This window comes from Zonotrichia leucophrys, chromosome 1, assembly GCF_028769735.1.
Source record: "Zonotrichia leucophrys gambelii isolate GWCS_2022_RI chromosome 1, RI_Zleu_2.0, whole genome shotgun sequence".
NCBI classification, from domain to species: domain Eukaryota; kingdom Metazoa; phylum Chordata; class Aves; order Passeriformes; family Passerellidae; genus Zonotrichia; species Zonotrichia leucophrys.
The window spans coordinates 16,267,454-16,280,849 of NC_088169.1; the positions used below are offsets into that span (position 1 = coordinate 16,267,454).

At 39.8% G+C, this 13,396-nt stretch overlaps 1 protein-coding gene across 5 annotated transcripts in view; it reads left to right on the forward strand.

The window, feature by feature from the left end:
- The window catches only part of SH3KBP1 (SH3 domain containing kinase binding protein 1), a 212,147-nt gene extending 199,773 nt beyond the window's left edge, over positions 1–12,374 (forward strand). For all 5 annotated transcript variants that reach the window (XM_064707594.1, XM_064707574.1, XM_064707585.1 and 2 more), the window contains 5 exons: positions 3,517–3,626; positions 5,182–5,307; positions 8,291–8,562; positions 9,924–9,987; positions 11,330–12,374. In XM_064707594.1, coding sequence (XP_064563664.1) covers positions 3,517–3,626; positions 5,182–5,307; positions 8,291–8,562; positions 9,924–9,987; positions 11,330–11,371 — 614 coding nt within the window. In that variant the 3' untranslated portion in view covers positions 11,372–12,374. The remainder of the gene's footprint in view (positions 1–3,516; positions 3,627–5,181; positions 5,308–8,290; positions 8,563–9,923; positions 9,988–11,329) is intronic.
- The last annotated feature ends 1,022 nt before the right edge of the window (positions 12,375–13,396 follow it).

Consider the following 13,396-nt stretch of genomic DNA (forward strand, 5'->3'; position numbering starts at 1 on the left):
TTTAATAAAATTCTACTTGGGCCCTGTCAGGGAGGCTGTGCATTTTCTTTAGTATGTAAATTTAAGCTCCCAATTTCCGATAGCTGCAGAAATACAAACTAAAATCAAAATCCCTGCATTTAATGACCTCAGTGAGTTTAATATAGGCAGAACCATATAGCCTTGCTTTCCACCAGCAAGAAATAATCAAATAACCAGCACAAGTGAATTACTGATTCCAAAGCATATATGACAGCATGGCAGAAGCTTTGAGTGGCTCTATTACCCGTTCACTGGGTGGGAATTTCCTTGAATGAATATCTCCACAGGTGGTGATTGTGGGAAGTGGTGATAATCTTAGATGCACAGTGGAATAGTGTGGAAGAACAACATCTAAATAAGGAGGACAAATGGAGAGAAAAAGGGCATATAACAGTGCTGGAAGTGGATTTACTATTTTATTATTGTAGCAAGTATTGTCCATTACACTTTAATAGAATTTCATTCAGATTATCAACTGAATGGCTGTGATTTCACTAGTTTGGCAGCAGATACTACCTGTGGAGCCTTTATAGCCTCTGTTCTACTCTCTTTAAAACTCAGTGCAGGTATGGGCTGCTTTAGCTTATTTTTCTAGCTATCAAAAATGCATTCAGAAGTGGAAAAAGTGTAGGATTCCCAATATTTCTTGATAATAGAAGCTTTGCACATCAATGTTCATCTTTCATGGTGTTTATAAAATGCATGGAGCAAATTATATCTGCAAATGCTTATAGGTCTCAAGGATGCAAATCTATACATTTTCTGTTTATCAATACCTTTTACAATTTAAACCTGAGTATTTTATTCTGATCAAATATAGAACTCTATGTATTTGGTAGCTTATTTAAGCCAAAGAAACACATTGAATTACTTAACTTCACGATTTTTTCATTGATTGTTTTCCATCTGAGTGTAGATACCTTTTGTTAGAGCAAGAAAGGGACAGTGGCACTTACAAAATCACAGAATCTTTAAAGTTGGAAAAGACCTCTGAGATAATGGAGTCCAACCATTAACCCAGCAGTGCCAAGTCCACTACTAAACCATCTCTCTAAGCACCACATTTGCACATTCTTTGAATACCTTGAGGAGCAGTTGGCTCTTCCACTTCCCAGGGCAAACTGTTCCAATGCTGGACCACACTTTCAGTGATGACATTTTTCCTAGTATCCAATCTAAACCTCCCCTAACTAAATTTCAAGGCACAACTTGAGCCTGTTTCCTCCTCTCTTGTTGCTGGGATAAGAGACTGACTCCCATCTCACCAATCTCCTTTCATATCCTGTGTAGAACACAGAAGTGGAAAATGAGGAGAGGGAAGTCATGCCCTGCAGCTTTCCTAGGCTGCAGAATAACTTCAGCCAATTTCCTGCCCCCAAAGCAGAAATCTGCTCTTCCCCTCAGTTTGGGCAGCTTGAATCAGTCCTGTGGTGCTGGTAACTGATCCTTCCTTCAGGGCATGGCTTGGCACATGCCACTGAAAAATGAGCTGGATTAAAGCTTGCTCAGGAAAAAAAAAAAGTAAAAAGAGTAAAGCAGGAGAGAGTGGCTGGGGCAAATGGAAGGATTGCTTCAGCCTCCATTTCTCCACATGTGGGTATCACCCAGTTAGAGGGAGTGTATATTTTTGATGATATTGCATTTTGGCTGTGCCATTTAGCAAAGTAATTCAGTAGTGAAGATTAAAGTTAGACAATATGTTAATGTATTGATATATTTGCTTTGTGATCTTAACTCATTTGGCTATCTTATGGGTTAGCTTAAAACTGGATATTAATAGAAACCAGCTCTTATAATTGCTTGCTATTTTTTTTTCCCAGAAAACAAATTTTTCCTTCTGCTTCTGCTCTCCTGAAACACTGAAGTTCTGTAGTACTCCATATAGGTTTTGTGCAATCTGCTAAAATTAACTAATTTTATTTTTTTTAAAGCACTGTGGCCTCACCTGACATGTTGGGTACAACTGAGACTTCAGATTGCCAAAATCCCAGTGACAGACTGGGTGGGTGACCTACCTTAGCACACAGGCTGCAACAGTCAATTGCAAAAGCAATGACAAAAACACATGCTAGAGGACAGTGGGGTCACTGGTTATATATAGGAAGAGTCACTCCAAAAATAGAGTAGCATTTGGAGGTGAATAACCTTAGACTATTTCAGGGCTATTGAAAGAGCTCTCTTGTTTCTCTGCTTCTTTTTTTTAATCTCTTGGAGATGGAAGGATATTGCTGAATATGGAAGATACAATCCCTTTTACTTTCCAGCTGACAAATCATGAGTACTTGGAATCAATTTAAATGTCTTTCAGTGCATATAGTTTATTGCACAGGCCCATTAATTAATTTTTCTATTGCATAATTTTGTACAATGGTTGGTTGTAATATGACAACAAAACTGGATCATCAGAGATTTATTGTTCTGTAATATTTGGAAAATTAAGTGCCTAGTATATAGAACTATTAACTTAAAAGCTATTTTTTCCTACATATGTGTAATGAAAAATAGTCTGTGAATAATGAATATCATTCCTGTATTTGATTCATATCTGAAAGTAATTTTGAAGAATTTTGATTTATCTTGTCTAAAGTACCTCTTGTGTGTTTTCTGACTCCTTCCTGCTCAACATATGCTGTAGGGCATTTTGAAATGAAGGTGAGTGAAACTGATACAACCCATAAAAATAGATGAATGGTATTAAGCCATTTGATTTATCCATGTGATCATGAGCTGTGGTATTCCTTGAGCCTCCACATCTTTCTTTCACGTAAACATGCTACCCTGTGGCTGGATCCAGTAAACACTTCCCCAGAGCTTTTCACTGGCCATGGAGATGGTTGGTACAGCTTTCAAGCAGACCTGCTTTCCCTGGACTCTGTACAGCTTCAGGAGCCTGTTACAGCTTTTCCTTAGCACGGCCTCTGGGCTACTGGAGGGAGATAGTCCTCTCACCTGCAGCTCCTGGAAACCATGGTGCCTCCAGCTGCAGGTGTCCAGGAACCTGCACATCACTTCCAGCTTGATCATTCTCATTCTGCATTCTCCTGAGCAATTACTGCAATGCAGAGCTGACAGTACAGTTCCTGAGACAATGTGTGCAAAGTCTTGTGTCTCCAGTTATTCAGGAAAAAAAAAATACTAACCCCTTCAGTAGCCAGATGGAAATTTTGAAACTGTTTATTCCATGCTGTAGAACCCATGATGTCATTTAGCTTTCACTATGCTGAAAACAAAGCCAAAGGCTCCTCTACACGTTCCCCCTCTGCTTTATTGTGTTTGAGATGGAAGGGTAATTGTTCTTGGCAAGGGTGACTGGATTACAGCTGCCTTTGACTTCCAGGTTTTTTCAGTGCCATCATGGTGGCTAAATATGTGCAGAACACTGTGACACAGTGGGAAAAATGGGATTTCATTTCTTTGAAATTAGGAAAAAAATGTGATTCTTTCCCTTTGAAGACAATTGCCAGAAAACCAAATCGATTCTATTTTATTTTTAAGACTTGGAAGGTTTTGATTCTGTAATACCAATTGCTGAGAAGCTTAATCATCCAACTACAACCAGACCAAAAGCTACTGGCAGGCGACCACCCTCCCAGTCTCTCACATCTGTAAGTTAATTTTCCTTTTCTTTAAAAACTATTTTTAAAAATATTTTTTCTGAATTTTCCCCCCCTCCTACTTGTGTTCCTTGATGTTTTTATACTTTTACCCAGCCATTCCTTCACACGTACAATGAGGCAGAGAGATGCAGATCGGGAAAATTACTGTCCAAGGCTGCCAGTGTTTTGAATACTGATGTTTAAAACATTCCCTTCCTTCTAAGGTTTATACCCCCTTATTTGGGAGTTGCCAAGTGTTCCTTGCCAGACATGACTGAGCCCAGAAAAATCCCTTATAAAAATCTTTGGAATAGACTAATTTGTGTGAAATATTGAGGATTTTGAAAATGTTTCCCAAAAGAAGCATTTCTCTTGGTTTCTTGCAGACATTTACCAGATTTTGAGGACAAATAGACCATTCAGTGTTCAACAGCCCTCCCTGAGCTGTCATGTGTTTCTTCTCATTAAGGTCACAGTTGTAAATACAAGGGTGATTTAAATTTCACTCTCTAATATCTATCTTTAGACAAGTTGGTCTCATAATACTTTGGAAACCACTGCTTAGCTTTTCAATGTCTTCTTCTCTGGGGTTCGGGGATTGTTTATTTCCATGCATTTTGTGTTCTGGAATATCAGAATGAGAGCAACTACTGATGGTTACCTGGGTCTGCGTTGCTGAAGAAAAAACAAGTGGAAGGAAGCAAAAAGGATTATTGCGAAACTAATAGAACTCAAAAAAGAGAATGCTTTCCAAACTGACTGCTGTCATAAGTAGAGAAATATATAAGAGCAATATAGAGATCTCCTTCCCCTCTCATCTATGAGAAAGGATCAAGGGGTGGAAAGAACCCTCCCTTTTTGTGCCTTTACCTTGGGCACAGCCCAAGGCATTGCCAGCACCTGGCAGTGGCTGGGGCCTGGCAGTGGCTGGCGCTTCTGGGGAGCAGCAGGGTCAGACCTGCTCTGAGCAGAGCCAGGGCAGAGCCAGCCTGGTGACAGAGCTGGCATCGTGACAGAGCTGGCATTGTGACAGAGCTGGCATCCCCAGGGCTCAGTCCTCAGCACATCCCCAGGGCACAGCCCTCAGCACATCCCCAGGGCTCAGCCCTCAGCACATCCCCAGGGCACAGCACTCAGCACATCCCCAGGGCTCAGCCCTCAGCACATCCCCAGGGCTCAGCGCTCAGCACATCCCCAGGGCACAGCACTGAGCACATCCCCAGGGCTCAGCCCTCAGCACATCCCCAGGGCACAGCACTGAGCACATCCCCAGGGCTCAGCCCTCAGCGTCCTGCCTGGGACAGGAGCCCGCTTGCATCTTGTGATATCATGCAGTGCAAAGCTGTAAATTGATGCTGAATTCAGCTCATAAACATACCTTATTTCTTGAATGCTTTGAAAGCATTCTTGCTTTGAAAATAAGATGCTAGCTTTGAAAAAAGAGGGAGTAGGGGGACAAAGAGTCCTTATTTTAAGTATTGTTACTTTGAAAATTATAGCTAAAATGTACAATGAAAATATCTGTGCTTTTTTTTTTCTTCTTTTGTGATGTTTGTCTATACAGTCATCCCTTTCAAGCCCTGATTTCTTTGACTCACCAAGTCCTGAAGATGAGAAGGAAGACCATGTTTCCATTACTCACAAAACTCTTGAAGTGTCAAGGAAATCAAGAACTGTTACAATATCACAAGTAAGTTAATTGGAATGCCTCTGCTTAACCTTATCTCATGCATCTTCTTTTTTTAAAGCTGTACTGAAATATTTAAAATTTAATTCTTCAGTCACCTGGTAACTGCCCACTTAAAGAAGCTTAAAATGATAAAGGTTACTAAATATTGTTCTGTGCTTGAAAGGGAGCTATAAAGTGAATTGCACAGTTAAATGTGTCAAATAACCATACTGTGAAAAAAGTACTTCTTGTGTAAATGCATTTTACAGAATCACAGAAGATGGGAAATAAATTTTAGAAACAAAGACCCTGTCTTTTTGCAACTTTAAATTGAGTTTACATTAGAAGAGTCTGTGAGCAGAGGAAATATTTAAATTTTAATTTAAATTTGCCAATATAATCAGTTTTTGTACTGGTATAATTGTATTCATTTTATAGGCTTGTGCCATTCTTACTGTATATTGGTAGACTACTATAGCACAATCAATATTACAAAAGGAGTGTGTAGGTGAGGCTTTAAAGGTTGGAACTCTTTTTTAATACATAAGAATAACTTTAATAATAAAAATACTGCATTCTAATAGTTTAACAAGTATTTGAAAGATGAAGTCATGCACTTCTGTGATCAAGTTATAAGGACAATGTTTTGCTATGTAGCTCCCTCTTCTGGGAGCACTTGCACCAAGGAATGCTGCAGGGCAAACATTTCTGAGTTATATGACAGCACTGTAGATGTTGTTCCTGTAAAATGAGATGGCTGCTATTAGAAAACAGCCACTTGAGGCTTTAATGTTGATAGCCAGTTAAGCTCTGGAATAAGATGCTCAGATAAATGACTCCAGTTGTGCCTTGCTTCCCCACTCCAGATTTGAACTCAGCCCGAAATTTATTTTCAGTCCAAAGGAAACTTGCACCTACTGATATATGGGGTTATTATCCATGAAAGATCTGTTTATTGTTACATATTTCTCACACCCCTCTCTGCTCTGGTGAGACCCCATCTGGAGTTCTGCATCCAGCTCTGGGGTCTCCAGCACAGGAAGGACATGGACCTGTTGGAGCAAGTCCAGAGGAGGCCACTGAGATGATCAGAGTGATGGAGCCTTTCCTGTGAGGAAAGGCTGAGAGAACTGGGTTTGTTCAACTTGGAAAAGGGAAGGTTTTGAGGTGACCTAATTGTGGCCTTTCAGTACCTGAAGTTAACTGGCAAGAAAGATGGAGAGGGACTATTTATGAGAGCATGGAGTGATAGGAGAGGATGATGGAATGGTTTCAAACTGAAAGAGGGTAGGTTTAGATTAGATATTAGGAAAAAAATTCTTTACTATGAGGGTGACAAGGCACTGGAATGGGTGCCAAAACAGAAAAGTTGTGTATGTCCCATCCTTGGAAATGTTTAAGACCAGGCTGGATGGGATGTGGAGCACCTGGTCTAGTGAAAGGTGCCCATTTCCTTGGCAGGGGGATTTGAACTGGGTGACCTTTAACGTCCCTTCCAACCCAGATACACAAAGTAATTGATAAAATGTTAAAAGAATACTATTCAGGTCACTGAGTCAAATTTTCAAGGCACAAGAGTAATTAAACTTTCTTGTGATTATAATACCATTTCTGTTTATATTTATGGTCAGACTTGGTTTTTGTGCAGAATGCTTCCTGAATTCAGTGTTTTCCCAGACCAGGTTCTGTGCTCAATCATGGTTGTATTACCTAACTTTACAACAGTATAATAGGGAAGACTGTTTTTTGCACAGCTTGGTGGATCCTGCTCTTCTCTCCTCATCATAATTTCTCCTGATTTTCATTTCATCACTAACTTTTCTCTCAATTACTTTGTTCAGCTAATGCCACCCTGCCAATCTCCAAGTCCTCACTTACAGTGTCTCCTTCCATTTCCATACCATTTATTCTCAGTATTTTGCCCTATTTACCATTCAACTTCAATATCTCTTTTTCAAAGAGAGTTGGAAGGTTGCCTAGAGCTTTTTCTTACTCTTGTCCAAATCAGATTTTCAAACATGCCTGATAGCTGTCATGTAATGCACACACAGCACTGCCAAATAACAGTGCAAAGATTCCCTTCACTTGCGATTGTGATACCTGTGCTTTTACACTGCTCTCTGTATGCAGTGAAGTAGATGGTCATGTATGGTTGGTAAACTGCAGATTTTTTAATTGTCTAGTAAGTATAAAATTTTATATTACATTATATTACATTATATACATATATTACTTTATGTAGCATATATGAGTAGAGGCTTGTCTAATAATTAGAGGACTGGGTCACAGTTAAGAAGCATGGAATCCTTTTTAGATAAACACATTATTCCAGGGCTATAGGTTAATGATGTGTTTTTCTGTCAAGTTCCTGAAGAAATAAAGAGCTATTGGTAGTTATGGGGATTCATGGAAGCTTTGATTAACAGCTTTTGATTATACTATATTTATTTATTATTAATATCATTTTGAAGCCATAGGATATTTTTTTCTATATATGTCATACCAACAAGTGCATCTAATGAATATTTTTCTATTTTCATAATGCTAGGGGGGACATGTAATACATTTTTTAATTTTTGAAAAAAAACTTGGCAGATTCCTTCAATAGTTGATGGGAAATTATGAATTTAATTACAAAAAATATAACTTGGATCCTTGGCCATGTGGTTTTGTGCTCTGTGGGAGACATCCATGGATGGAGATATGTTCTCACAAATATCTGAGAGAAACACTGAGCGTCTGTCTCTGGTTTAATTCACTGCTAGGTCTGACATCTTGGAAATGCTGTTGCTGAACTTTTGCATCACAACTGGACCCCCTCTGAAGCACACATACAAAGATGATGACTAATCACTATATTTATCATGCTTTTGTCAAGACTGTCCATGTTTGACTGTTGGACTTTCAGCATTACTGAAGAGCCGCTAAATACGTAGCATTGGTTAGAGGTTTGATTTTCATAAAGCTTTCTGCAGACATTAAATGTTATTTTTTTTTGTTGCAGGTGTCTGATAACAAAACTTCCTTGCCTCCAAAACCAGGAGGTCTGGCTAGTGGCAGTAATGTACAACCATCACTATCCCCTTCACCATCACCTGGATTTCACTCAATTGCTATGGGAACAACAGGCCACAGGTCAAATTCCCCATCCCTGTTTGGTACTGAAGGAAAGCCAAAGACTGAGCACTTGAGCCAAGGTCAGACTGCCCTGGAAGAGCTGAGAACACAAATTAGGGAGCTAAGAACCATCATTGAAACCATGAAAGACCAGCAAAAGTAAGTGCTGCAAATCACAGCTGTAGGTGGGATGGATCTGTTCGTGCATAGCGGTGGCAGTTTCTGACTGAGTTTGCCTTCATGGATGTTACTCTGCACAGCTGGCATATGTGTTTGTGAGTGATTTTCATGTGACAGAACATATTCAGGAGTGAGAACCTCCACAAAAAAAGACCTGCACTATCCACCAGCTTTTTTTTCCTGTGTTATGATGTTTATGAGGTGCTAAAAAAGTTAACTAGCAAGCTATAAGCAGTGAATTTTGGTTTATTTGTCAATAACTACCTGGGAACTCATGTGCATTGATCATAATAAAAGGGGTACATTTGTTATAGTTGTAGTACAAATTGCTCCAAGCTCGTAAAGTTATTAAATTGATTTGTTAGCACATTTTCCCAGGAAGCTCATGTTACTCGAATTGTGACTAGGTCCTCTGAAGGCCTTTGTGTTTATGGCCTTGAATCTTACTATTTTAGTTTTGGGCACCTTTGTTTTCTTTAAGTTGCTCATTTCTTAGGAGAAAGCGGGGCTGGCATGTAACTTTTGATGTTCCTGAGACTATTGAATGCTTTGGAAGCTAAACCTTCCCTTACATTGTCAGTTGTGTGTAGCCCAGGCAGGAAAAGGAAAAGGGCAAGCAGCGTGCAGAGCGTGTGGCGGAACAGAGGTGTGCGGAGTTTGGGAGAAGATGCGGGAGGGCATGGTTCAAGCTGGATGTAGCCAGCAAGCCCCACGGCCTCGCCTCTCAGGCTGACCCTGCTCCTCTGGTCTCCCCGGCCCTTCTTGCAAGGGCAGCTTCCACCTACTGGTATCTGTCCTAAGGTGAGATCACTCCGTGGGAACATGAGAACGTGTCTGCTCCTCATAGCTATGTTCCCTTTCCCAACAAAGAAGAATGGCAGAAAATCCATATTTGGGATCGTTAAGTCTTAAAAATTAAGTTGAAGGTTACATTGTATTGCTGGCATAAACAGCTTTTAAGTGGCTTAAGTATGCGATAGGATGGACAGGATTTGTGTTACCAGTTCCTATAACCTATAACAGTCAATACATCTACAGTTTGTATGGAAAAAGGCAGCTGGGTGCTGATGTGGTATTGATACAGCTAGGCCAGAGCAAAGCCTGTGGATGCAGGGCTCTAAGGAGGCATTAGCCATGTGGGATGGGCCGGGTACTGTCCCATAGGGAGTTTGACTTCTCTCTACCATAGCCTAGAGTATACAAGAGTACACTGACTTCAGTTGTTCAGAAGAAAAAAACAAACTAGTGAAGTGGGGTCAATACGTCTCCAACAGATAATCTTTTCTATTTTACTAGTGTGGTCATTTCCATCCCAAGCTTCTTTTGCATTCTTTTAACAGAAAAGAGATTAAACAGTTGCTCTCTGAGTTGGATGAAGAGAAGAAGATCCGTCTACGATTGCAGGTACTTGAATTATTTTTAATGTTGGGGATGTGTTGTCAGATTTGATTTAGCCCCCTGTTTTTAGGGGTTTGGGGAGTGATTTAAACAATGACCTTAACAGCAGGCTTTCATTTGGTCAGGCAGGTGGACTGAAGGGTCATTATATGCCCCTTCTAACCAAAATGATTCCATTCTAATCTATGCTGTGCTACACTCTTCTATTCCATGTACTTGAAGTGGTTTAGTATCAATTAGATTTTATATGTTTATGATATAAGGCAACTGTACTTAAAACTAGGGATAGAAAATTGAATTGTAATTTTACTGGACTGTTCCCTCTCTGTAAAGCACTTGGGAACATGGCAAGGGGTTGCAGAACTGGGGATCCTCAATGTCCATGCTCCATGTCTGCTTAAAGGACTTTATGTGTCCAACCACATAGCAACATGGCTTCTAATAATGCACAATTCTTGTTCAGCTTAAACTGAAATTTATTCAGATAAAACCCAGGGGACATTTTCAATAGCCACTGTTGATTTAGTCTATCAGGCCAGACTATTCAGAGTTATCCAGAGATAACTTTACATCTTTATATCCTGCACTAATGAGTTTAAAATTATGATCTTATAGCTGAATGCTTTTCCTCCAGTTCGAATGTTGCTTATGCTGGTAAATGTTTAGATGCTAGATAAGATGGCACTATTAGATTTACATGAAGATAAGAGTTAACAAAAAAGGTAGCATTACTTTACTTTCAGAGTGCTCTGACAGACATGCAGTAGCACAGTTATCAGGCCATGTATTAATGACTGCCTTGATGATGGTGCAGGTGAGCACAGGCTGAAACTGGTGGGTTTGAATAAATCCAGGACCCTGCCTTAGGGTTTCCAGTCTGTGTCAGAGGGACCAAGTGTACACCTGGGGCTGCTGATGGTTTCAGCCACATCCTTTTAGGCATGGCTGCACATCCTTCAGAGCCTTTAAGATGCCTGGGCCCAGGCTTGATGGTTGTAGAAGGCAACCACCATGCTGGCTGTAAGGGCAGCTCTGCTGCATGCACATTCTGCAGTAATGCCAGGCAGTGAGCTGTGTGGCTTGTAAAAGTTGTAATTTAAAGAGATTGAAAGATCTTGCAGAACATTAAATGACTGTACTTGTCATGATTGAGGGAGGAGGCTGTGAATAGTCATCTTATACAGTTGAGAAGTACCTCAATTTGTGAAATCTGTGCAAATAAGAGTGGTGTAAAACCTGTAGCTGACACCTGTGGACAAGAGGGAACACGCTTTTTCAAGTGACACCAACTGTGCCTCAGTTTGCTAAAGCATCTATTTTAATCAAATACTTTTTGCTCTGTTTTTAGATGGAAGTTAATGACATAAAGAAAGCTCTTCAATCAAAGTGAATACTTGATAGGTGGAATGTTGCATTATTCTTCATGACTGAGACTCAAATTTATGCCCCAGCCAAAATAACTTTGTGCCAAATGATTTAAGAATTGCCTCAACATCCCTTTATTTGAAGGATTAGCACAACAGTTTTTGATAGCACAACAAAAATACCAACAAGAACAAATTTCTACCCAAAGCCGTGCTGTGCGGCACTAGTTGTGACTGAAATTGATCTTCTTGTGCTAAAGGCTCTCTACTTCAAGATCCTAGGTGAAATGAAAACTCAGGCAGTTTAGTCCATAGTGGTACTATTTTGATGATATTTTTCCATAAATAAAGTGTATTTCAGATTATCTGTTTACAAGCTTTATGATTTTGACTTTTGGGTTTTAATTGTCTTTTGTCACAGATTTTAAGATGTTTGTACTTCATATAGCCAGGAATGAATGTTAATGTTGGGGCTGAAGGGATTATTTTTGCTTCGAGATTGAACAGCCTACTTTTCGTTATGGTTTTAAGTTCTGTTAAATATGCAATTTTTTGTCCCCAGATCCCCTAAAACTTACATTGTGTACAGTAATGTATTTACAAGAAGGAAACAAACCAACAGAAGTCTGGTCTTTGCAATGATTTGTGCCTTTCTTTGCCACACACTGACTGGAGCCGGTTGAGGCCAGGTCTCCCTATGTAGCCACCACAGCAACTCCTGTCCCCGGTGTCCTGCTGTCCCCGGTGTCTGGCAGAGGTCACCTTCCCAGTGCTGGCCAGGAGAGCACGCTGGTGCCAGCTGGCAGGACAAAAGGGCACAGCTGAGAGCAGCTTTGTCTTGAGCAGCTGTGGCTTTTTAGCTTTCCTGGTTTGGATAGGCCTCTCCCTCAACCTGAATGTTCATCTCCGCTTGATTTTCATTAGATGATTTAAACACCCACCTCTGTCCCCAATTTTGCACAGAGTGAACAGAATATGCATTATTAAAGCAAAAATAAATAAAAGTAATCTATAAAACATGAATAAAAAGTTGTATTATTTCATGCACAAGGTTCTCTGTCGTGTGACAGTGTTTCATTTGCTGTTGATGTGGTATTGTTTGCTATATAATATTGTACACTTACAGACTGATACACTTCATAGTCCTCCTTTTGCAGCAGGACAGTCTTCTCAACATTTTGTTAAACCAGATGCTTACTTCAGTTTCTCTGTTTGCTTTCATTCTTTCAAAATTTCACATTTTCATGGTTGTGGTTTCATATGTTCTTAACTAACCACAGAGTATCTCATATCTTGTCAGCAATCTCTGTTAAGTTTAAAAGGTGTTTAAATAACAGATATTTTTGCATAGCATGGAGTGAGTGGGTAAGTGATGCTGGTGATGGTGATACTTCCAAGTAACAAAACCCCACACACAAAGGATCTACTTGTCATCCCATCAAATGCTAGAGCTGGCTCCAGCAGCACACCCTGTATCAACATGAACCCCCCTGCCTGCCAGGAGCTGGGTGAGATGCAGTATGAAGCTGGCTGGTCACATTCACATATGGTTGGCAGAGTTCCCATAATCTTTTTGATATGCGCAAATATATAAAATACACACTCCACCATACCCAAATCTGGCTTTACAGGTCTCAGCTGGCAGTACAGAACCTTACTGTTGGGATGATTTTTTCTTTCAGAGCATCTGCTTTTATTGTAACAGTGGTGTCTGAGATTTAAAGATAGGGTAGTGAAACTTGAGAATTTTTTTTAAAGTCACAATACATTTCTCAATGTACTCAAACAGAAACACTAATAAAGTATTTTATCACTGAAATGCTCCTATGTAACATTTCTAAATATCTTCATTAAAATATTTTTGTACAAAGAATGAGAGTCCTGCCATAGCTTTCCAGCAATAAGGATTTCTACATTACTTCCATGATTTTTGTAAAGTTAGTAGCAGAGTTAGGAGAACAGAAGGGATAAGAAATAAGAATTCTGTTTGGGTTTGTAGTTATACATTTGCCATATTTATCCAGGAATTAACTGCTCTGGATTCTTCATTC